Here is a 25,311-nt window from a genome sequence, read left to right on the forward strand (position 1 = left end):
CTCCAAAACACATACAAAATCCAAAACACGTGCAAAATCCAAAACACGTACAAAATCCAAAACACATACAAAATCCAAAACACGTGCAAAATCCAAAACACGTACAAAATTCAAAACACGTGCAAACTCCAAAACACGTACAAAATTCAAAACACGTACAAAATTCAAAACACGTACAAAATTCAAAACACATGCAAACTCCAAAACACATACAAAATCCAAAACACATGCAAAATCCAAAACACATGCAAAATCCAAAACACGTGCAAAATACAAAACACATGCAAAATACAAAACACGTACAAAATACAAAACACGTACAAAATCCAAAACACATGCAAAATCCAAAACACGTACAAAATCCAAAACACGTGCAAAATCCAAAACACGTACAAAATTCAAAACACATGCAAACTCCAAATCACAACGGAAGTGCTCCAGGACGCTAGGGGCAGTGTTGAGCTCGATTTGTAAAATAAACGGCAAGTTTGTTGCAAACACATGGGCTCTAGTCTCCGTTGGGCTTCCCAGGTTGCCTAGCAACTATGATACTAACCGCTGGAAACGTGTCATACAACTTTTTTTGACAGAAATGAAGGAGAACATATTTTTTTTTATTTGTTTGTTTGTTTCTACAAGAGCTTTGTGTGATTTGATAAGTATCTGAGGCTGAGACCACAGGACAGTAAAACATGATTTTTGGGCTTCATTTCTGTACTGAACAGTCATTTAAGATTAGCTAGTAAATAACAATTAGCTAATGTTGTTCATGAGACTAAAGTCATATCACTTTGGTAATGTAAATATAATATGGACAATATTATGGTTATTATATTAGTCATTATTAGGTATTACAGCAGTGAACATGAACTCTTTGTCAAATACTGAGCTTCAGTACAGATTCAAGTTGCAGTTATTTACATGTCTTACCACCTTAAATCTTCACTCAAAGACAAGTATATAGGAATGACTGCCAAATTTATTTGCCATTGAAGCCGAAGGATGGCATCTGAATAAAACCTCTCTTGACATGCCTAGATGACATTAAAGCTTGGTTGGCTCTAAACTTTTTAAATTTGAATGAAAAGAAAACAGATTTGTTGGTGTTTGGACCCAGTGGCCCCTGTGAGTCCTCTTCTTTTCATTTGGAACCCCTGGAGGTTTATTTTAAACCTGTTGTTACTGCCCTTGGTTTTAAGTTGGACCAGTCCATTTTTATCATTTAAGGCGACTGGCAAGAGTGAAATCGTTTCTTTCTAGGCAGCACTTTGAAACCGTGATCCATGCTTTTATTTCTTCCCCTGTGGACTACTGTAACGCACTTTATGTGGGGGTCAGTCAGTTGTTACTCTGACATCTGCAGCTGGTTCAAAATGTATATTGACAGTGCATATATAGGTGTATCATATATAAGAGACAAATGTTGTTCCTTCAGTATGTTGGCATTACTAAATTTGGCTCAAATGCTTACATACATGTGTAAAAAGAAAATGTACAAGCTGTGAGCTGTTTCAAATCAAATCACTTTTATTGTCACATCACATGTGCAGGTACATTGGTACAGCACATGTGAGTGAAATTCTTGTGTGCGAGCTTCACAAGCAACAGAGTTGTGCAAAATACAATAATGTAAACAAGCAAAATACAAGAATGGCTACATCTGAAACTAATAAATATATGTACAATATATAATAGTATATATATGTTTCTGATAAAATGAAGAGTAGACTGATGTATTAAATATTCCTTTATTGGGTGAGAAAATCAGACCATGTCATAACTGCTTTAAGTCATACAGAATAGATATCAGAGCTTTAAACAGGCTGACGTCTGCTAAATGGGTCAAACTGGGCAGAAAGTATACAAACACATAACATCCTTATAGAATATGATGTAACACTATAGATCAACTTACCTCAGAATATATAAAGCATGTAAACAATTACAGCAATATGATGCAACAAACACAGCAGTGCTACTGATCCAAAATACTCAAAGCTTCATAGAACTGAAACAAACATTTATTTTTAGTTCCATTCTGCTGCTGATACAGACTTTAGGTTTCTGAACATTAAACTTGTTGCTGCCTTTCATAGTGCGTAACTTGAAGGCCCTGAGTACTTTCTCCCACACTGGAAACACTGGAATGATAAAATTATTTGAACATTACCTAATAAGACTGATTCAGGACAGACAATTAGTTATTTTAAACTTTTCTAGCAGTCCTTCACAAACAGGGAACAGTCTGTCTATTCTCTCCATCTGTCAGCTGCTGCTGGCTCTTCCTCCTCCTCTTCCTCACATACTGCTGAGATTGTCCTGGTGGATCATCAGGGGTGCAAAGCCTCACAGATGATGTAATGCAGTGGGTCCCTCAGTCTGTTCTCACTCTGGACACTTGCAGGTGTCACACATAGAAATCAAATGTGTGATAAGCTGCAGGATTCAAACACAAGTGTGACTTATAAATACATGTTCATACTTTTATTCCACAATCAGAGAGAAAGAAACAGAGAGAGAGTGCAGGACAGACAGACAGGTGACAGTCTCAGGTGTACACACTGCTACAAAACAGCACCAGAGAAGGAGGATTTAGTGTTTGTGTCATTACGAGTGCTAAACAAGAAGAGTTCCCAGATGGTACAGTGGACACATGTGTGACTCCTGTGATTAAAGCATCTTTCTTTCAGCTTAAGGAGTGAACCGTCAGCTGACTGACATGACTGACTTTAATTACGCATAAAATCATCACACTCTCTGTAAGATTAAAGTCAGCTATTGAACGGCGAATATTTTGAAGTGAAGGCTTTAAAACCAAGTTAGTACAAACGTCGCTAATGTCACATAACTTTCCCGACATGTTGCCAACAGTAATGTTTTAATGTTCTTCATTATAAAAACATTTGCGCATAAATAAGTGACATAATATTCAGTACTTACTTCTGGAAGTTTACTCTTCGTCCGCTCCGCTTCCGCCGTTTTTTTTTCGGCAAAATTATCCAAACCACCGCCGCGCTATGAAGTCTGGGATATGTTGGGCCATGAAGGCTACACAGACCCATCCTTAAAATTCAGGGAAATTAAGGACGCATTTGAGGGCCGCATTTCGAGCAGCCTTTGAATTGGGACAGTCTTTGTCGTGTCGCTGTGACATAATCGGCCTTAAAATGCGGCCTTTAAGGCTGCAGACCCCAAATCCGGTCATTGGTACTTCCTGGCTTGTGTAGTTACTAGGTAACAAAAGCTCAACACTGCCCCTAGCGTCCTGGAGCACTTCCGTTGTGTTTTGGATTTTGCATGTGTTTTGGAGTTTGCGCGTGTTTTGGGGTTTGCACGTGTTTTGGATTTTGCACGTGTTTTGGATTTTGCACGTGTTTTGTATTTTGCACGTGTTTTGTATTTTGTACGTGTTTTGTATTTTGCATGTGTTTTGTATTTTGCATGTGTTTTGGATTTTGCATGTGTTTTGGAGTTTGCGCGTGTTTTGTATTTTGCACGTGTTTTGTATTTTGCACGTGTTTTGTATTTTGCATGTGTTTTGTATTTTGCACGTGTTTTGTATTTTGCATGTGTTTTGGATTTTGCATGTGTTTTGGAGTTTGCACGTGTTTTGTATTTTGTACGTGTTTTGGATTTTGCACGCGTTTTGTATTTTGTACGTGTTTTGTATTTTGCATGTGTTTTGTATTTTGTACGTGTTTTGGATTTTGCATGTGTTTTGTATTTTGTAAGTGTTTTGGAGTTTGCACGTGTTTTGTATTTTGCACGTGTTTTGTATATTGTACGTGTTTTGTATTTTGTACGTGTTTTGTATTTTGCATGTGTTTTGTATTTTGTACGTGTTTTGGAGTTTGCATGTGTTTTGGATTTTGTACGTGTTTTGGAGTTTGCACGTGTTTTGTATTTTGTAAGTGCTTTGGAGTTTGCATGTGTTTTGTATTTTGTACGTGTTTTGTATTTTGCATGTGTTTTGTATTTTGTACGTGTTTTGGAGTTTGCATGTGTTTTGGATTTTGTACGTGTTTTGGAGTTTGCACGTGTTTTGGATTTTGTAAGTGCTTTGGAGTTTGCACGTGTTTTGGATTTTGCATGTTTTTTGTATTTTGTACGTGTTTTGTCTTTTGCATGTGTTTTTTATTTTGTAAGTGTTTTGGAGCTTGCATGTGTTTTGGATTTTGCACGTGTTTTGGATTTTGTAAGTGTTTTGCAGTTTGTACGTGCTTTGTCTCTAGGAAGTGAACGGGATGGGTTTAAATACCTGGGATAAATGATTCAAGGCAATGGACAGTGTATAACAGAGGTGAAGAAGAAAGTGCAGGCAGGATGGAGATTGTGATTGTATAGGTGATTTGTAACAAACCAAGAGGAGCATAAGTGAAAGGGAAGGTTTACAAGGTGATAGTGAGACCTTCTATGGTTTATGGTTTGTAGACTGTGGCACAGAAAGAAAATCAGGAGGGTGAGCAGACACGGCAGAATTGATCATTGGGACAGCTCAGTTTGAGTGGGTTGGAGACACAGTTAGAGAAAAGGCTCAGATTGTTTCCACATGTGCAGAGGAGGGATAGTGGATGTAAAATATGGAGCTGCGAGGCGAAAGTAAAGGAGGAAGACCACAGAGAAAGTTCGTGGATGTAATGAAGGAGGACATGCAGAGGGCTGGTGTGACAGAGAAGACTGCTATAGATAGGGAGGCAGATGATCTGCTGTGGTGAACCCTAAAGGGAGCAGCTGAATAAGAAAGAAAGAAACAGCGAAATAAATGCACAGAACATAGCACTGTATGAAAGTTATATATGAGTGAATGACCTTATGGTACTGTTGGATTAAAAAAAATACTTTATTAAGTTTTAGCAAGTAACAAAGAGTCTGACACACATCCAAAAGAATGACCAGCCCACCCAACATCCCACTGCAGTCCTATTACATAGTTAACAAATTCACAAACATAAATAAATAAATAAGTTAACTTGTCATCAACAGCCATCAAGCTAACAATCAGAGATTCTGGGATATTACCGAGTACTCCAGAAGCAAGTATTTAAAGCCAGAAGGTGGATAGTGTAGACAGAGTGACCAGACCCTCAAAAACAATTTGTCATGACTCTTTATAGTCGCTTGTAGTCTTTCATGTGGAAGAGCATTAAAGATTTCCCAGTTCCCAATGGTAACACTAGAACCTTTAATCCAGTTGAGTGAAATACACTTTCTGGCAATTACAGGGAGTGCAGAATTATTAGGCAAATGAGTATTTTGTCCACATCATCCTCTTCATGCATGTTGTCTTACTCCAAGCTGTATAGGCTCGAAAGCCTACTACCAATTAAGCATATTAGGTGATGTGCATCTCTGTAATGAGAAGGGGTGTGGTCTAATGACATCAACACCCTATATCAGGTGTGCATAATTATTAGGCAACATCCTTTCCTTTGGCAAAATGGGTCAAAAGAAGGACTTGACAGGCTCAGAAAAGCCAAAAATAGTGAGATATCTTGCAGAGGGATGCAGCAGTCTCAAAATTGCAAAGCTTCTGAAGCGTGATCATCGAACAATCAAGCGTTTCATTCAAAATAGTCAACAGGGTCGCAAGAAGCGTGTGGAAAAACCAAGGCGCCAAATAACTGCCCATGAACTGAGAAAAGTCAAGCGTGCAGCTGCCAAGATGCCACTTGCCACCAGTTTGGCCATATTTCAGAGCTGCAACATCACTGGAGTGCCCAAAAGCACAAGGTGTGCAATACTCAGAGACATGGCCAAGGTAAGAAAGGCTGAAAGACGACCACCACTGAACAAGACACACAAGCTGAAACGTCAAGACTGGGCCAAGAAATATCTCAAGACTGGTTTTTCTAAGGTTTTATGGACTGATGAAATGAGAGTGAGTCTTGATGGGCCAGATGGATGGGCCCGTGGCTGGATTGGTAAAGGGCAGAGAGCTCCAGTCTGACTCAGACGCCAGCAAGGTGGAGGTGGAGTACTGGTTTGGGCTGGTATCATCAAAGATTAGCTTGTGGGACCTTTTCGGGTTGAGGATGGAGTCAAGCTCAACTCCCAGTCCTACTGCCAGTTTCTGGAAGACACCTTCTTCAAGCAGTGGTACAGGAAGAAGTCTGCATCCTTCAAGAAAAACATGATTTTCATGCAGGACAATGCTCCATCACACGCGTCCAAGTACTCCACAGCGTGGCTGGCAAGAAAGGGTATAAAAGAAGAAAAACTAATGACATGGCCTCCTTGTTCACCTGATCTGAACCCCATTGAGAACCTGTGGTCCATCATCAAATGTGAGATTTACAAGGAGGGAAAACAGTACACCTCTCTGAACAGTGTCTGGGAGGCTGTGGTTGCTGCTGCACGCAATGTTGATGGTGAACAGATCAAAACACTGACAGAATCCATGGATGGCAGGCTTTTGAGTGTCCTTGCAAAGAAAGGTGGCTATATTGGTCGCTGATTTTTTGTTTTGTTTTTGAATGTCAGAAATGTATATTTGTGAATGTGGAGATGTTATATTGGTTTCACTGGTAAAAATAAATAATTGAAATGGGTATATATTTGTTTTTTGTTAAGTTGCCTAATAATTATGCACAGTAATAGTCACCTGCACACACAGATATCCCCCTAAAATGGCTAAAACTAAAAACTACTTCCAAAAACATGCAGCTTTGATATTAATGAGTTTTTTGGGTTCATTGAGAACATGGTTGTTGTTCAATAATAAAATTATTCCTCAAAAATACAACTTGCCTAATAATTATGCACTCCCTGTAGAAGAAGCTTCTCCAGAAATCTGTAGTGTGCTAGGTGCAACTCGCTAGAGGGTAGACCTAAGAGGAAAACACCAGGATCTTTAAAAAAAAATAATAATAAAGAAGCTTATTTTAAACATTCCACTAATTTCCTTAGACATAACTTTCCAGAACCTGGAAATCAATTTAGACTCTTGTGCAAAACATCAGCGGTGATATGCAATCTGTGAACACTATTATACTGAGTCTCTTGCATATGAAGGTAGATTTGATCAGGGTTATAGCTTCCTGCCAGTCATCCTCTATTTATTCTGTGCCTAAATCCTTCCCCCACGTATGAGCAATATTTACAGCTCACATCAGAGGAACAGAGAAGGAAGTAGACTAGTGCAGCGGTCCCCAACCCCCGGGCCTCGGACCGGTATCGGTCCGTGAGTCGTTTGGTACCGGCCAACAAGAGTAGAGGCTCCGGTGTGAAATGTATGGTTCTCAGGGTTTTTATCGGTTTTCAGCGTTATTTTGTTATCGTTTTTATCATTAACTTGGTTTTCCTGGGTCTTTTCACGTGTGTTATGAATAAATCTTCTTTTTTTCGGTACCGGTACTAGTTTTATTTTGTTGTATTTATCCGCGACACCTTAAAGGCCGATATTGTCGGGCATAAACCGGTCCGTGGTGCAAAAAATGTTGAGGGCCGCTGGACTAGTGAAATAAAATGTCTCCCAGTTTGGTGATATTGTTCAATTTATGGTGTGACACTTTTATATGATTTGTACTGTCTTGATAGCATCTTGTCCATAAAGACAGTAACCAGTATAGTGTAGATATCTATCACTGCAAACACATGAAATTGATGTAGAATTCCAGATTATGCCTCATAAAAAGAATCTCTAAAGCCTAAAAGCACCTTTAGAAAAAGTTAGGGGGAACCTCGACACAAAATACGGACAACGTCATGGCCGTGAATGCCTGCGATTGAATGTCGATAAAAGGGGAACCCCTTGTCATCAGGAGGGCTGTCTTTAACCTGCTTCTACACCCCTGTGGCGACCGTCCAATGTCACATTCACAGTTAATACCGTGCAACCCAAATTACAGCCAGTAGAGATATTATTAGTTTATCTAAATATATTATTTAAATATTGCTATTGAGGTGCTTTTAAAACGCGAGTAAACTGTGTATCTATTTTTATATATCACTATTATCCAGACTGGCGTCAGCCATTTTTAAACATTTTAAATGCCTTAATTTTTAATCGCTACCTCGGTCGCTCGGACAGTGGAGTAGTTTGTGTGGAAAAGCCACATAAAAAAACGCGGAGTCATTTCCCCTTTCGAAGATCACTCAGCGATTCCCTCAGTTTTCCCTCGGCTACTGTACTTGCAAAATAGTGCGCCCTGCTGTCTCTATTGCGCATGACTGTACGTCGTAATATGAAGTAGGCCTCCTGTTTTTCTCCCCAACCCGAAGTCCTCCTGGCCCCCACCACCTCGCTGCAACGCTCACAAGTAAGCAAAACACGGAGGCTGCTCTTGATTATTCGTCAAGGTAAGGGTTTTTAATGCATACGCGAAGCTGGTGGCGGTTACCGATCGTGAAATAGCACGGCAGCCGTGGTTTGTAGACGGTGTTTTCGGCGTGCGGAAGCGGTCGGACTGCAGAGCAGGCTTCGGGACTGTTTCCGCACGCTTGAGGGAGAGCAAGGCCCAGTGACCCACATTTGGAGCAGCCAGTGTCTATGTGTAAGAGTGGGCGAGCGCGTGCGCGTATCCTTGCCAGTGTGTGTGTGAGCCCGCGCGCGTGTGCCCGGGAACAGTGTATGTATGTGTGTATGTACATCTGCCGCGAAAATGTTTCCACCGTCGTTGGTTTTATAGATGTGTCTCCGCGGTGGATAGGCATGTTTTTGTCGGCTTACGCGAGGACCTTGCCCCGCGCGGATGTTCATGCGCGGCGTTTGAGGACCCGACGGTAATATTTTAGATTATTTCATCTTCAGTGTCAGTTGTTGCGTGACAGCTTCGGGCTCGGCGCCAGCTTGCTATGATAGACATATTTTTCCTCTTGTTTATTTTTGACAAATGTGAAATGCTTTACCCGTGAGTGTCATTCAGTGTTTTCGGAGTGTGAGCATGAGGAAACTGGGGCAGTAAGAGCATTAAATCTCTGAGTTAAATTGGCAGTTTTCGGTAGCAAGCTTAGTTAGCCTGCTAGCTAGCTATATGGGTTGCTCTCTTTTAGGTTGTATAACTAACACCTGTGGCATTAAATTGTATATGTTAAACGCTAGATTGCCTTATCTTATGGCTCGTTGCTGTTTTGGGAGACGGAAAAACATTCGGTCATGTTGCTCATATGAGAGTTAATTCATTGGGAATGGTTTACAACGTCTTCGTCCAATAAAGAAGCTCAGTTTAACGAGGCTTCACTTATTGGCCATGAAGAGAACACCAAGTGCAGGTCAGCATCCCGAAATATAGCCTTGGGACCACCAGTGTGATCTCCTTATGATGGTTTTATACACATGAGGGAGATATGAGAGGGCATCTCCTCTAGTATGCTGTCCACAGTTGTTAGTGTAGTCTTCGTGACCTCTCTGCCCACACTTATATACAGCAAAATCCTCTTAGAAGGCGTTGATTAAGTGGTGGTCTGTTGTCCCTGTGCCGGTGGGACTACTTGACGAGTTTGGAAGCGACTCCTATAGACTAATATTTTAAGCCTTTAGCAAATGCTGAAATTGATTATTCGACTCTTGTGCATGAGTTTGCTTGTTGAAAAAAGCACTAACACTCACAAGTTATTGCTGTTCAGTTGTGGTGCTGGTTGGTGTTAATGTAAAGAGTAAATCTTTAGACTGTTGTTTTTAATAAAAAAAAGAAAACGCACACTGAGCATTGATGCGAAGACTAGATTGGTCATAACAGTTTGAGAATCAAAACAACAGAACTGTTGATTAACAGGAAAACAATCAGCAACTACTCTAAGTCATCACCAGTCATTTTTCATGGCAAAATGCCAAGGTTATATTGGGTCCAGCACCTCAATTGTGATCATATATCTCTGTAAAATGATTGGACTGTTGCTGAGATAATGGGGTATTTGTTGTTAATTTTTTTATATGAAAGTAGTATTACATCCCTTTTACTTTTAACCGTTTCTTAGACAGAGCATACTTGTTTTTGGCGTTTTAGTGGTATGACAAATCTATGTGTAAAAGCTGATTACTTGCAGCTCAGGTTTCCTGTTTTGTACTTTGCAGCAACTAACATCTGCATTTTTCGGGTGACTTCTAGAATTTCTGTGCATGGTAAACAGTGGGTGTATGTTTGTGTTGCAGGTGAGGTGTGGTTTGCACACACAAGATTTGTCAGCAACTCAAAGGCTGCGATCTCAAACAGCTAATTATACCAACAAGTGACATTCCAGAATGTAAGTTACATGATGTAAAACTATTGTAAGTGCAGAAGTAAATTTCATTTCAGGGTATTTTTTTTGTATTGATTTATGTTATTCACACTTTGAAGATGCTGCCGCATGTTATACTGTAATTTAATAATCTTAATTCATAAAATACATTTATGTCCATAATATATATTGTACCAAAATTAAAAGGAAGAAACTGATTTTAAAGGGGGAAAAAAGAATAAATAAAAATAAATCTTGGTTTAAGAAATGGCAGACAGTGCACTAGGAGATGGTTATTATGTTTCCAAACTCTCTGGTTGGTCTCCCCATGACCATTAGTTTCTGCTCTGATTTCTCCAGCAGGTTTGCTTGACCACCATGTCCTTCCTGTGGCCTGGTGCCCTCTCATGACCCCAATGACATCAGCTCCACTTTTGACCCCAAACCCCTTCTACAACCCCCTGAGAAAATACGTTAACTGAGCACGTGCATAGGCTGCAGTGAGGTGAGAAGTTAATACACAGACACACAGATTTAATCTGGTGCATGGAAAAGTGTTTATTAAATGTCAGAAATTTTTATTATTTAGTGTGTGCATGCATGTATGGAGATGTAACTGTGTTTTTTAAAAAGAAAGGAACTAGTTAAGAGAAAAGATATGATCTGCAAATGTTATGGTTAGAAAAGGGACTACCCTTTCAGGCTTTCACTTCAAAGCCCCATTTAGTGCCTTCATATACAATATGAAAAATAACTAGGAGTTAAACTAATAAACTACCTGCTCTTTTTGTCTCAACAGGTGGTCTTCCAAATGCCTACCTCACGCCTAAAGAACAAATCACTGCAGCCACAGCCCTGATTAGCAGCCACCATGACATCAAGCATGGGGTATAATGCTGCACACAACACCTCAAAATGTTGTCTGCTGTATACAGAATATGTTCATAGTCACATGTACAAAATCACAAAATATATGTATGTAACATCTGGCTCAAAAATTAAAACTCATTATTTTAACTCTTTATATTTCTTTACTTTTGAAAGAATATTTTTTCATTTAAAGAAAGAAAGTTATGGATAGCATCTATGAGTCCCCATCAAATGATTTTTTTTGACCTATATTAATTGAAACGTAGTACACAAATGCGCTTAATCTTCTTGGCAAACAAAACGCATTCCTTCTACTGCTCTCTCTTTCTCTCTCGCTCTCTCTCTCTCTCTCACCCGTTTTCTGTGTGACCCAAAAATAAACCTGCTGCTGGCATGTACAATAGGAATTCTCTCATTAGCCAACATCAGTCATTGGTTATTATTAACAATGCATACCTGCCTTCAAGGCCACCGCACATGCAGGAAAACGTAAACAAGTAAGTCTTGAAAGCTGTGAATGGCTGTAAATATGTTTGCTTTCTTCCTTCTTTAGGGATGATTGTAGCATCTTTGATGGGTTGATGGAAGAAGATGAAAAGGACAAAGCAAAACGGTAAGATAAACATGCTGGAGAGGAGATTAGTCTAGTATGGACTTAAAAAAGTCATAGAATATTGATTAAACATGAGTTAGTACATTTTTGTTAATACACAGTGTCAGAGCTGACTTTGTCCTAATGCCATTCACACAACAGTCATTCTGCCTTGACTTTCACATAACCAGGGTCACTTATGATAAAGTTACATTACTGTTTTTTTAAAGGTTGTGTTTTTAAAGCCCAGTCAAAACACTGGATGAAAACAGAACCAAATAAAATGTCTTAAACCTTCTATTTCAAAACTATTTTTGCTTGCAGCGTGTCCCGTAACAAGTCTGAGAAGAGACGGCGAGACCAGTTCAATGTCCTCATCAAGGAACTCGGCACAATGTTGCCTGGCAACACTAGAAAGATGGACAAGTCCACCATCCTGCAGAAAAGCATCGACTTCCTGTGTAAACACAAAGGTCAGAGCTTTCTGCCGTGCTCGTCTCACTTCCTGTTTTTGCTAAACACCTCACAGGGTGGATGTTTTTTGTATATTTAGCTTGATCATTCCGATTTAGCCACACTTATCAGGGTTTGCTTACCTTCATCACTAGAAAGCGAAAGTATGTTTTTATTGCCTTTTTATGAGACATTGGTGCTGTAATTTTACATTACAAAATGGTAACTATTTGAACCAGTTGTGTATTTTTGACCTAACAAGTTATTCTTAAAGTAAATCTACCTTTATGTCTTTTAATAATTATAAGGGTTTCAGCAGTTTTAACTTTTTATGAATACTGATATTGTGTTTATGTTAAATTATTTCATCACTGTTTATAGGTCAGTGATCCTTTTGTTTTTATCTAGTGTCATTGACTTGCAAGATAATAAAATACCAGCTTCCGCCTAGTATGTTTTTAACTGTCTTGTTTTCATACTGGACATAGCAGTCTCAAAACATTTTTCCACCCAGTTGTTTACTGTTAACTTTATGCTGTTTTTGTTGTCTTTTTACATGCCCTCACCTCTCGTGCTCTTATTCTTCCTCGACGTTTTCCACTATGTCTGTATTAAGTTCTGACTGAATTCTCTGTCCTTCACCAGAGATTGCAGCTCAGTCTGAGTCGAGTGAGATCAGGCAAGACTGGAAGCCTCCATTTCTTAGCAATGAGGAATTCACCCAGCTCATGCTGGAGGTCAGAAATCTTAGGTTTCGTTCTGTAATCTTGTTTGTTGTGTAAAAACACAGGCACTTGACCCACAGTTGTATTACTGCAGTGGTCAGTGTCACCTCATTTTGTACAGTATAGTTATATCTGAAGTTAAATTTACAATTTTAAGTTTGTCCTTATGGGATTTGACACTGTTTTTTTTTTTTTTTTTTTTTTTAACAGGCTCTTGATGGGTTCTTTATAGCAATAATGACTGATGGCAACATCCTCTACGTGTCTGAGAGTGTCACTTCACTACTAGAACACCTCCCGGTAAATCACCTCCCCCTGCAACCGTGTCTGTATTAGTCATACACTTTATTATAACAAAAGCTTTCATAGGATCTTTTGTGTGGTTCAGATTAAACATGTCAGGCTGACCAGTGTGTATTGAAAAGGGCTTGTCTTCATTTGTATTCCTCTTGAATGTGTGTGTGTGCCTGTGTGTGGGTGTTTTATCAGGCGGATTTGTTGGACCAGAACCTGTTAAACTTCCTGCCGGTTGGGGAACACTCCGAAGTGTACAAGGCTCTGTCCACACACCCCTCTGAGCTAGAGAACCTTAGCACTGATTACCTAAAGTGTGAGTAACACACCGTCATCTTGTACCATAAAACCTGCTTATTTGAAATGATATGGTTTACAATTTTTTTTTTTTTTTGTATGTCTGATGATTAAACAGGATTATTTATTATTATCAGATTAAAAATGCTCACAAGTAAAAGTATTTCTCAAATAAATTGATAAATAAATAATGTTAAAAAGGATTCAAATTTCAAAAACGTCACCATAGTGTGAACACACGGCTTGTCAGAGTGAAGCTGCTGGACTGGACATGACCTTTGTGGAGCACATGAACAGCATGTTTTTACAAGCAGTTGTATTTTTTTTCCTTGGTAATTATAATCTCTTTTTCTTTTTTGTCTCCAGCTAAGAATCACATGGAGTTCTGCTGTCATATGCTGCGAGGGGCCATTGACCCCAAAGAATCCCCTGTTTATGAATATGTTAAGTTCATCGGCAACTTCAAGTCTCTCAATAACGGTATGTCCCTCGCACTGCATGTGAGGAATTTCAGAAGATGTTTTTTTTTTTTTTTTTTTTTAAAATACTATTTTCCAAACAAACTTGCATGTATAGATACAAACTAGCATTAAACTTGTGTGTTAAACCCATTAAATGTTAAAGTCAAAAAGTGGAAAATAAGCATAATTTTAAGATATCATTTACTAGCCTAGAAAGATATTATTCTGTGTACTGCTCTGTGAACCACATTTTATATTCTTTGACATGCTGAGTAAGTAACACTGTTGTGCAGTTCCCAATGTGACTAGGAACGGTCTGGCAGGGGTGTTACAGCGGTCGCTACAACCTGCCTTTGATGACCAGGTGTGCTTTGTAGCCACGGTCCGGCTAGCTAAGCCTCAGTTTATCAAGGTATTATTCAGACATGAACTGACTTTACTCATTAGACTGTCAAGTATTTATTTGTCAATTAGCTATTAATTATCTCTCAAAACATCTAATTTTCACAATTTTATTTTCATAGGAAATGTGTACGGTGGAGGAGCCCAATGAAGAGTTCACATCAAGACACAGTCTAGAATGGAAATTCCTCTTTTTAGACCATCGGTAGGCAGATCTAGTTCTTCTCCTGTATACTCAATCACAACGGGTTGTTGGGTGGTTGAGTTGCACCCACATGGCTGCTGTCTTATATAGATGGCTGAAACACACATTCACACACGTTATGATTGGTCAGTTTAGCAAATGTGAGACTTTATTCATGCATCTAACCTCTTAAGTTCTGTCTTCATTCATTATTGACAAATTTAAATGTGAACTAGAGGATAGTACGGTCTTTTTCCAGGTCATAGTTCAAATATGTTTCATTTCAGTTCTTCACAAACTGTGTTCTTGTTCTTCAATTTATTTCTCCATTGAGATTTTCCTCCACACTTCTAGTTTCACTTTTCAGGACACCAGAAGTTAAGAAATCATAGAAAATAAATAAACAAATCATAAATAAAATAAATGAGGGCGGCACGGTGGTTAGCAGCGTTGCTGCACAGCAAGAAGGTCCTGAGTTCAATTCCACCATCAGGCCGGGGTCTTTCTGTGTGGAGTTTGCATGTCCTCCTCGTGTTTGCGTGGGTTCTCTCCGGGTACTCTGGCTTCCTCCCACAGTCCAAAAACATGCAGTTAGTGGGGATAGGTTAATTGGTCAATCTAAATTGCCCATAGGTGTGAATCTGTGAGTGAATGTGAATGCGACTGGTTGTCTGTGTCTCTATGTGTTAGCCCTGCGACAGACTGGCGACCTGTCCAGGGTGTACCCCGCCTCTTGCCCTATGAAAGCTGGGATAGGCTCCAGCACCCTCCGCGACCCTGGAAAGGATAAGCGGAAGCGAATGGATGGATAAATAAAATAAATAAATGTACATGAAAATAAAGCATTTCTCTAGAAAAAGTATCCGTTCAGCAATTTTACATCAGAGTAAGAAAATTCTTTTACCTTTTACAGAGCGCCACCAATTATAGGCTACCTGCCTTTTGAGGTTTTGGGGACATCAGGGTACGACTATTACCATGTGGACGACCTGGAGACGCTAGCGAAATGTCACGAACACTGTGAGCACTTACTTTAAGTCAAACTAGCAAAAATCTTTTGTAAAAGCCTTTTTCTGAGTGTTTTTGGTAACATCTTTGGCTGTTTCTGCCCCGCTTCTGTTCAGTAATGCAATATGGTAAAGGGAAGTCATGCTACTACCGTTTCCTGACGAAAGGTCAACAGTGGATCTGGCTGCAGACACACTACTACATCACCTACCATCAATGGAACTCTCGACCTGAGTTTATTGTCTGCACGCACACAGTAGTCAGGTACAAGTATGTTTATTTTATTCCCCTTTTCCAGAAGATTGCTGATCACTGGACTTTTTCAGGAACGATGTTGAGTTTGTGTTAACAAAAGACTCTTTATGTCTCTATTTTTATAATGTTTTTATTGGTCAACCATCTTCTCAAACCCCCCCCCCCCCCCCCCCCCCCCCCCCTTTTGTTTGTTTTTGTTTTTGGTCTAAAATGCAGCTATGCAGAGGTGAGGGCAGAACAGCGCAGAGAGCTCGGCATCGAGGAGGCAAATCCAGAAGTCACTGCAGATAAGGTGAGAAATAAATAAAACATGTAGCACGGTCCTTATAATTACAAACATGTCAAGCACAGGAGTAAAATTGAGTCTAAAAACAATGTTGTGGTAGAAGTTGTTGCGTAAGACTAACTGAAACAGATGAAAGCAAAAATACCAGAAATATATTACATGTTGAAGTACAATATTCAGCTTCATTAGGAGCTGTTACAATGTTAGATTATGAAATTTATGCTTCAGATTTTCTGCTGGTACCTCAATTACCTTTTAGGCCTGTAATTTCCACTTGTATGCACTCCATTAGATACAATGGATAGGCTTTCTTGTTTTTTAAATCTTTGGTATTTTCTTATTTTTCCAGAGTCAAGACTCTGGCTCAGAGTCACAGCTCAATACGTCCAGCCTGAAGGAGGCACTGGAGCGATTTGACCACAGTAGAACACCTTCGACTTCCTCGCGGAGTTCCCGCAAGTCCTCATCGCATGTGTCTGACAACACCTGCACTTGTAAGGACACCCACAGTTGCACAAGTAATGTGACATACACTGACATACTGTTAAGGGGAGGTGGTGACATATCCTCTCTGTATTAAAATTCAGTGGCTAACTCCTGTAGTAAAATGATATCATCTAAAAATAACCATTGACCACCAATTACTTTCTCTGCAGCGACAGCTCCCAAGTTACACATGGACACGGCCACGCCCCCTCGGCAATCATTAGCATCTACCATGGAGATGACATCACAGCGCCGGTCATCTATCAGCAGCCAGGTGAGACAGGACACAGCTGGCTAATGCATAGAAAATCCTTACAAAACTACTTCTGGCCATAACTAACACAGAAATTGGTCAAGAAAACACTGTTTTCTTTTTTGTTTTATGGATTGGCATATCTGGTTCCTGGTGGAACGTTTGTGCTTGACTATTTCCTGAAGCTTTCTTACGTAATCTGAGCACTAAGCGCAGACAAACGCTTCCGACTTCAAGAACAGTGTTAATTCTGCTGACTAATAAATAATAAGTAAAGTGCTATACAAATGCAGGCCATTTACTATTTTAATAATTTTCATCATAGTTTTTGTCAACAACCTGTTTCTCCCTGACGAAAACAAAATCACTAAAATAAAAACGAATGCATGAGGATAAAAACTGCGATGAAATCTACGGACACTTGTACCAACGAATAAAAACAAGATGAAAATGTTCTGAGAGGCGGTGCGAGTTTTGGAAGTGATCCTGTCAGTATTCTCTGTGTACATCAAGGTTGGATGCACAGAATTTGATCTGCCCTCAGCAAACAGGGTGTGGAGGAAGCTCCCATGCCTCTGTTTCTCATGAAAACATGACAAAATTTAGAGCAGACATATGGACATATTTCGCTTTTTAAGTCTGGGAAAATAAGATGCTTTGCAAACCTTGTGGAGTAAAAACACAAACTTTTACACTTTATATTTTAGGCAAATAAATCAACTTCACATTTAGGTTTTGATAATCTTGTGATATGTAGTTGACCCTAAACTTAGATCCCTAAATTATAACTAAAACTAAATGACTCTTCAGGCAAAAATTCAAAAAAAATTGCTGTCACAAAAACACTTGTTAAAGACAGAGAGCTAAACCAGAGTTACAGTGAAGGCCTGAAAGAGCATCACTGGGGAAATTATAAAGCATCTTTTCAGCTGCTTAAAGTCTGGGCTGTACATAAAACCTGTACGCGAGTTTAAATTTCCATTATATCACATTATGTTGAATGTGACCTGATTTTACCACCATAATTTTCAATACATGTAATCAAATTTCTCAGCTACAGTTTTGATTTCAAACTTCAATGGAGAGCAACGGGCAAGGTTAATATGCTGATGAGGTTTCAGTAGGCCAGCGGTTAGCATCAAGACAGTACTGCAGTGTTAGCTGGGATGGTGAGAGGTTCATTGTTTTGCATCTTCACTTCAACAATCTTTCAATCAAAAATACATAATTACCATAAAATCTGTGTTTTTCAACTTACGTACTAAAGTTGTTGTGCTTTGAATGGGCGTTAAGCGGCGTCAAAACTCAGAGATGTGCGTCGCACTGTTGCCTCACAGCAAGAAAGTTCCTGGTTTAAACCTCAGCTAGGGACTTTCTGTGTGGAGTGTGCATATTTTCTCTGTTCCTGTGTGGGTTTCCTCCGGGTAGTCTGGCTTCCTCTCACAGTCCAAAAACATGAATACTAGGTTAACTGTTATTCTAAATTTTCCTGTGTAGATGTATGTATCTGTAAAATTAGAAAAACACTATATAAATGCAAGTGTATTTCAGTTTTAAGTCTTGAACATGTGCATATAAAGTGGTGTAATACAATGAAAAATTCATGCCTGTAATCATAGTTTTTGTTTTCATTATATTTGCAGTCTATGAGCTCTCAGACTACAGGGCAGAGTGTAGCTCCTGGTATGATCAATCAGCAACAACAACAACAACAACAGCAACAGCAGCAGCAACAACAACAACAACAGCAGCTCCAGACAAATGTGCAGGTGAGACATAATTACCGTAATTGTCGGGCTATAAGCCACTACTTTTTCCACAAGCTTTGAACCCTGCGGCTTTTAGTCAGGTGCGGCTTTTCTATGGATTGTCCCTGATTTTTGTCATATCGTAAGATGATTTGTTTTGTTTGTTCCGCTGTTGTACGGCACTACGTTGCCTGGCGGAAGGGCATGTGATCAGACACACAGTATCGGTGTTCAAGAGTGGTATGTTGGTCACATGTCCATCCGCCAGGCAACATAGTGCTGTACAAGTAGCACGAAAAACAAACTTCAAAGTAGCGCTACGCGTTCAGCGGGAGTCGTGGATGGTGTGCAGCAATAAACTTGCGAAAAGCAAGTTATGCTCAACTCCACCGGTGGAATCTGACAGCGTGGAAAAGTGTGAAAACATCCATCCATCCACCTGAGCCTAAAAGGTAGTCTGAATCTATTTTTCTGGTGTGCTGTAGGTTATTGTTATGTACTACATTTGTTACTCGTTTATGAAGCACAGCACGTTTCGTACTTGTAATTACCGCTACTTGTACATATACCTAAAAAGTTGTGCAAATATGTACCCATAACTTATTTTTCAAAATATTAATAAAAGTGATGTGTCTCCAAACAGCCATCTCTTTCCTGACAATTTGCTTTGTGCATATTCTCTTACATATAAGTCAACATTGAAACACCTGCGGCTTTTAGTCAGGTGCGGCTAATGTATGTACAAAACAGGATTTTCCCCTGATTTTAGCTTGTGCGGCTAATATTCAGGTGCGCTTTGTAGTCCGGGAAATACGGTATGTGGAGAAGAGCTCAAATGGTTTGTTGACAACAGGTTAATTGGTGACAAACGTTTTTTTTCAAATGCTTGTATAATGTGGACTCTGAGGTCTTGGACCTTGTGGCATTTAATTAACTGTGCAACCCAACTATGGAGTTCGATTAGCCAGTGTATCCTAATTGCATACACATTGCACAGCTTGTTCTTTTTCTCTCCGTCTGCAGCCAGTGATGGAGTTCTCAGCGCAGGTGAATGCCATGCAGCACTTAAAGGAGCAGCTGGAGCAGAGGACCAGAATGATCCAGGCTAACATTCAGCGGCAGCAGGAGGAGCTCAGACACATCCAGGAGCAGCTGCAGAGAGTCCAGGGGCAGGGTATACAGGTAGGCTGTAGATGCGTATGCAAGATTACTTTTAGGTCAGCACTGCTTTATGACATAAAAGCCTTTTCTTACAGTAGGTGTGTTTAAATCCACTTTACTCAGTGTCTATTTATATCTCTAGTGTAACTTACCTTGTGTCATCCTCTATTACTTTGCTTTATTTCTCTCTATTCATAACTCTTTCTCTGTCTTCATGTCGAAGTTAACATCTGTATATTGAGAAAATGGTGTGTATGACTGCACCTAGTGTTTACAGCAAAATAAAATTAATTATAAAAATAAACCAACAGGGTGGATTCTGTTCACAGGATACAGATAGAGCCAAGAAGTAGTGTTGATGTAATATTTTCCACATGTGGAAAAAAAAAATCACTTAATCGAACAAGAAATGTGACCTCTGTTCAGACCAAGTAGGTGAATTGTCCTGTACCTGGTTTTGCTTGACCTAGATCAGGACTGGAATCCTGCATGCATTATATATTTCTTCTATTCATAGAAAACAGTAAACTGCCATCTCCTGATTGTGTAAAGATAATTTATTTCTGTTGATTATTCTGTTGTCACGCACAGATCTGGTAAAAGTAACACGCACACATTGTAAATCTCCTTACTATCTGAATGTGGCCTGACGTTTCATGTGTCCATTCTAACAGATGTTGCTGCAGCAGCAGGGTGGACCCATGAATGTACAGCTTCCTCAAGTAGGATCAGTCCAGCAGACAACTACGTTGACCAATCAGGTCCAGCAAACAACAATTAACCCCGTCCATTCGGGAACACAGCAGCTCACCATCCAGCAGCAGGCTCCTCCCACTCAACAGAGCTTACAACAGCAGACCAACACCCTTATGCAGGTGCGATACCGGCAGACACACGCAAGCAGACAGGCTATGGAAATACTATGAAAATGGTTTTGAAAGTTCAGATCAGATGAAAATGTTTGTCTGTTTCCTTTGCATGTCCATGATTTTGTCATTTCCTTTTAATCTCAGAAGTTGCCTGTGTGTGCATGTAGTCTTCTTTCAGCTTTCTCTGTGAACAATAATCTTACCTAAATTTGGGACAGTATTAGTCACTTTTATGCAGATATTACAGTGCTATGCTGTGAGGATAAAATGTTAAAATCTCATGCTGTTTGCATTTTTAATAATGTGACACTTTAGGGGTCACTCAGTGATAGTGGAGGCTTTCATTAAACCCCGCCTTTCCTCTGAATAGACACAGTTTAAATTTCCATGTTGTGAATTATTGATTATCTCATGCAATTTTGAAGTCAGCTCAAAATGGTGAGTGTGACAGCAGCAAGACATTTCACCGATTTCATTTTTGTGTCTCAAAGTTAGAAGACAGAAAACTTAAGAAAAACCACTTTGACTTACATGCTGATTTATTTTGTGTTATGTGTAAATTTCACACATGACAGCGTAAAAGTGGGGAAAGTGAAACTGGAGAACGAATCCACAGAAAATCTTTAAATAATCTTGTTAATGCTTCGTTAATTTAAAAGACAATGTCATGGCCTTTGCTGTTGCTCCTCTGTAGCCCCAGCGTCAGACTCAGCAAGCTTCTCAGCCTCAGCCCCAACCTCAACCCCAGACCCAGGGCTCTGTATCTGCTCCTTTATACAACACAATGATGATTTCCCAGCCAGGACAGCCAAATGTGCTGCAGATCAGCACCAGCCTGCCGCAGAATAACACCCAGCAAGGCACAGCTGTGGCCACTTTCACCCAGGACCGACAGATCCGGTTAGTGCAGAACAATCGAACCTGATTCCCATTATAATGACAATCTGACAGTTTGTACATTTGAAAAGCTGATATTTACTATGATGGATAAATATATCTAGTTCTTTCTCCAGCTTCCCAGCAGGGCAGCAGCTTGTGACCAAGCTTGTGACAGCTCCAATGCATGCATGTGGTGCAGTCATGGTTCCCACTTCTATGTTTATGGGGCAGGTGGTTACCGCATACAACCCATTTGGGAGCCAGCAGGTAAACACAGTTTGAATGATGTCTGTTTCTTTTGTTTTGCCTCTCTCTGTCTAAGATCAAAACTATTTGGAGTGAAGCCCATTTAAATGATTATATCTGAGCCACTCAGGGCTGACAAACTGCTCCTGGCATAGTAAAATGTGTGTTCTTTAACGCTTGGTGTAATGATTCTGGCACAGTAGCTTTGAAAATGCTCGTTAGCAATAATTTTCTAGGTGTTTGTAACTGAAATGAAAAGGGGAGGGGGAAAAAAGACTAGTTAACGCAACAGTGTGGTTCTGGAAGTAGATAACGAAGAGATTCAGGATGATAGAAAAAGTATTTTGGGTTTAAAAAAAACAGCATAACCCTTTTAATAATTAAATGAAACCCAAAAGCACGCTTGAAAAATCAAAGACTTGCAGGTTGTTGGGTAATTACTTAAATAGTGAAAAAATGGCACACATCTTAATAATTGATAACGATAAAACTAAGAGTAGCTGCTCATTCACCCTGAAAGCAGTGAGTGAGTGAACTTTTTAATTCATTTTTATTCCTTTACCTCAACATATTCCCTTTGTTAACCCTCTGTACCACTTCAGCAAGGGGGGCAGACCCAAACGCTGACTCTGCAGCCGGCCCAAGCACCTCAAGGACAACCAGACGGCCAAAACCAGACAGCTGTAGTGGCACAAAGCAACCAGCAGGGGCAGCAGCAACAACAGCAATTCCTACAGGTATCACTAGAGGGCAGAAGATGTCATTGATTTAAAATATTGTAGAGGCATGGTATGATAGGATAGCATTCATGTTTAATTTTACTGTACAGATATTTCATTTTTATGATATTGCGAATAATTATGAAATTATATAAAGTGTGTCTTAAGTGTACGGAGTGTCATTTACACTTGTAAATGTTTAAGACTTTCAGTGACACTAGAGAATGAGCAGAGGGAGAAGAATTTCCTTCATTGTCTAATATCATTGCATTGTCTTGCTGCCAGGGCCCTCGTCTTCTCCACAACAACCAGTCTACGCAGCTGATCCTGCAGGCAGCTTTCCCACTCCAACAGCAGGGAACCTTCACCCAGGCAACACATCCACAGCAGCAACAGCAACTGCAGCAGCAACAACAACCGCAGCAGCAGCAGCAACAACAATCTCACCACCAGAGGCACCAGCAGCAGCTTAAACCACAGCCCCAGAAACAGCAGAAAGCCCCGTCATCGCACAGGACTGACGCTGTCAGCAGCCAACAGCAGTGAAGCGAGGAGGGGAGTGTGTACAGCGAGAACATGTGGGGAATTGGAACTCTTAAGGGATTGTTGCATACGTTTGTTTTTTTTGTTTGTTTGTTTTTCCCCCCGAAATCGTTCCTTCATCTGAAAGAAACAAATCATAGGAAAGAGGAAAATGAGTCCACAAGGAACTCACCAAAAGACTGTCACCATGGCAACAGGATGGATTCAAATCCCCATTTCCTCTCATGAGAAGCGGTGTTGTGAGGGAAGCTTCAGTTTCCGTGAAAACCTGAATTAATCACTTTATGGTCACTTTTTTTGTTTTTTGTTTTTTTTTTCTGAGAAGCGTGTCAAAGCGAACTGGCCTTGTACAGATTTACTGTATGATACAAACAAAAACTTGTAAATATCCACCATAGCCTAACAGAAAACAGAAATGTAGTATTTTATATGATTGCATGGAAAAAATAACTGTGTAAGCTTTTATTAGTTGCTTTAAAAAAAACAAAAAAAAAACAACATAACTTTTTACTTTGGTCAAGTGTGGTCAAAGATGGAGCACTGACTCCTCTTAGACCTCCCCGCCCTACCACCACCACCACCACCACCACCCCTCCCAGGAAAAAAAAAATTAAGTCCAGAACAAGGTTTTAAAGTTCTGAGTGTTTTAAAAAATGGCTGGGCTTGGGTGTGTTTTGTGGAAGTTGTTTTTTGAACACTGTGTCTCTGAGACAAAAAAAGGCTCTCTTTCTAATTACAGATCATGTTTGGCAAGAAACTAGATTACAGTTTAACTGTATTATTTACAGGATAATTACTGTACATATGACGGGTTTAGTGATTCCAAGTGCCAATAACATAGTCAAAATTTTTTTTTACTTTAAATTTCAAACAGACTATTCAAAGGCATATATTTTCCAACAAGATATTACCCCTATTAAAATTAATGCGTGTGTATATAGTAGGGATTATTTTTTAAAAGTTAAAGAGCCCTATATGTAACAAAACAGTATATCCTCAAGCTCCTCAACTTTAGCACTTAACGTGGTTGTGTACGATAAATCACTGTCGACCCTGTTGTTTGTAATCTGTTGTGTGATTCTTTGAGCTAATGAGTGTTTCTGAGAAAACAATCTTTGTGTGAATGAGTGAACAAGAGTGTCTGTGGCTGGTGTGTGTGTGTGTGTTGCCCCTTGTGTCTTACAATAATTGACTTAGTAAAGGGTTTGAAGTTGTTGGATGGTACTTGTATTCTCAGGAATGTGGAAAGTTTTTGCTTCTGCCTCAGTCTGGAACCAGACCAGAAGGATTAGACAGTGATGCTGCAAAGACCACAGGAAGAAGATTCATAAAGGAAGTGGTGACTGAATCAAATTTGCCCCAGATTTCTTTAGAGCCTTCGTTGTTTATTTATCAAAGCATATAAAAATATGCTGGTGGGTTTTTTTTGTTGTTTTTGTGGGGGTAGATGTTGAGACGCAGAATTGCAGAGAAATCCTTCTGTTGTCACTCTTATTGGAATACGCTAACCTCACGCTACCCAAGCATCTGAATTTCAGCTGACTATCTTAAGGTCTCCTGTATCATCAGTGTTTCGTCCTTCTTCCTAGGCCTCAGAAAACCTCATGCAGTCCAGTTCACTTGACTCTCGGTTCTCAAATAGCAGTCAAAAACCAGGACAGGGTCCCGCTCCACTTTAAATGGTTTGGGCTCAGCCTGTGTACTTCAGTGATTAAGCCATATCATACAGAAAAGCCTTGGTTTGGAGGAAGTGAAATGTTGGCAAAGGAGCATTTAGAATGTGTTTTGTCTCAGAGTGTAGTAAAAGTGTGCATGTGGGTTTGTGTGACTATAACATCTCCTGTCCTTGATCCTACTTCTTATATCACTTGGGGGTCAGTATTTCTTTCCCCTGGCGATAGCCAATCAGTTCTTGCGTTGCAGTATAAAGGAATTGTAATTTTCAAGGAACGTCTGCTCTCGTTGGGCGCAATATTGTGCGAGCCCGTGTGTGGGACGGCTCAACTTGAATATGTTTGTGTGAATGAGTCTGTGTGCATGTTAGCTGTCGCTTTATCCCAGTATATTTTCATGCACAGAAGTGTGACTGGAAAGTGGTTATTAGGCATTGCAGAGCACTGGTCACCTGCCAGGCTAAAGAAGATGGGTACTATTATTGTTCTGCAATAACAGACTGCTCACAGTGACTCTAGTACTATCTGACAAGTCTCAAATGTTAACCCTTGGACATAAGCTTAACTTAGACTAAATTGCTGTTAGCGGGGATAAAACCTCATTTCTTGTTTTCCCCCATACAAATAAGGAATAGTGGCGAGATTACACAGTGAGGGCTTTAATATTTGAATCAGGTCTTCCACTCGTCTCACATTAATTGTTTGTCCTGTATAGATTAGTGTGTTTGTGTGTGCGTGCGTGCGTTTTA

General features: G+C 39.8%; 1 protein-coding gene across 4 annotated transcripts; it reads left to right on the plus strand.

The window, feature by feature from the left end:
- The first annotated feature begins 8,191 nt into the window (after positions 1–8,191).
- Positions 8,192–23,478, plus strand: clockb (clock circadian regulator b). 4 transcript variants are annotated; one of them, XM_085354878.1, is made up of 24 exons: positions 8,192–8,298; positions 10,091–10,182; positions 10,519–10,663; positions 10,958–11,046; positions 11,582–11,641; positions 11,945–12,093; positions 12,719–12,810; positions 13,009–13,098; positions 13,288–13,408; positions 13,756–13,869; positions 14,144–14,262; positions 14,375–14,457; positions 15,350–15,456; positions 15,561–15,708; positions 15,916–15,991; positions 16,335–16,479; positions 16,642–16,745; positions 18,368–18,493; positions 19,496–19,654; positions 20,308–20,508; positions 21,197–21,402; positions 21,516–21,648; positions 22,230–22,364; positions 22,632–23,478. In XM_085354878.1, the coding sequence occupies exons 4-24, from the start codon at positions 11,030–11,032 to the stop codon at positions 22,890–22,892; spliced, it is 2,646 nt and encodes an 881-aa protein (XP_085211004.1). In that variant the 5' UTR covers positions 8,192–8,298; positions 10,091–10,182; positions 10,519–10,663; positions 10,958–11,029; the 3' UTR covers positions 22,893–23,478. The 4 variants fall into 4 exon arrangements, with proteins under 4 accessions (XP_085211004.1, XP_085211007.1, XP_085211005.1 ...); XM_085354881.1 differs by having other exon boundaries at positions 10,522–10,663; XM_085354879.1 differs by having other exon boundaries at positions 8,196–8,258.
- Positions 23,479–25,311: the final 1,833 nt, after the last annotated feature.

This window comes from Diplotaxodon limnothrissa, linkage group LG6 (genome assembly GCF_057381915.1).
Source record: "Diplotaxodon limnothrissa isolate DT_005_m linkage group LG6, D_limnothrissa_male_GT1.1, whole genome shotgun sequence".
NCBI classification, from domain to species: Eukaryota; Metazoa; Chordata; class Actinopteri; order Cichliformes; family Cichlidae; genus Diplotaxodon; species Diplotaxodon limnothrissa.

What these genes read in the sequence shown, in the direction of transcription:
- clockb (XM_085354878.1), top strand. An exon ending in CTTCCTGTGTAAACACAAAG is followed by an intron (nt 12,094 to 12,718) that starts GTCAGAGCTTTC and finishes GTCCTTCACCAG; the next exon opens with AGATTGCAGCTCAGTCTGAG. An exon ending in TGCACGCACACAGTAGTCAG is followed by an intron (nt 15,709 to 15,915) that starts GTACAAGTATGT and finishes TCTAAAATGCAG; the next exon opens with CTATGCAGAGGTGAGGGCAG.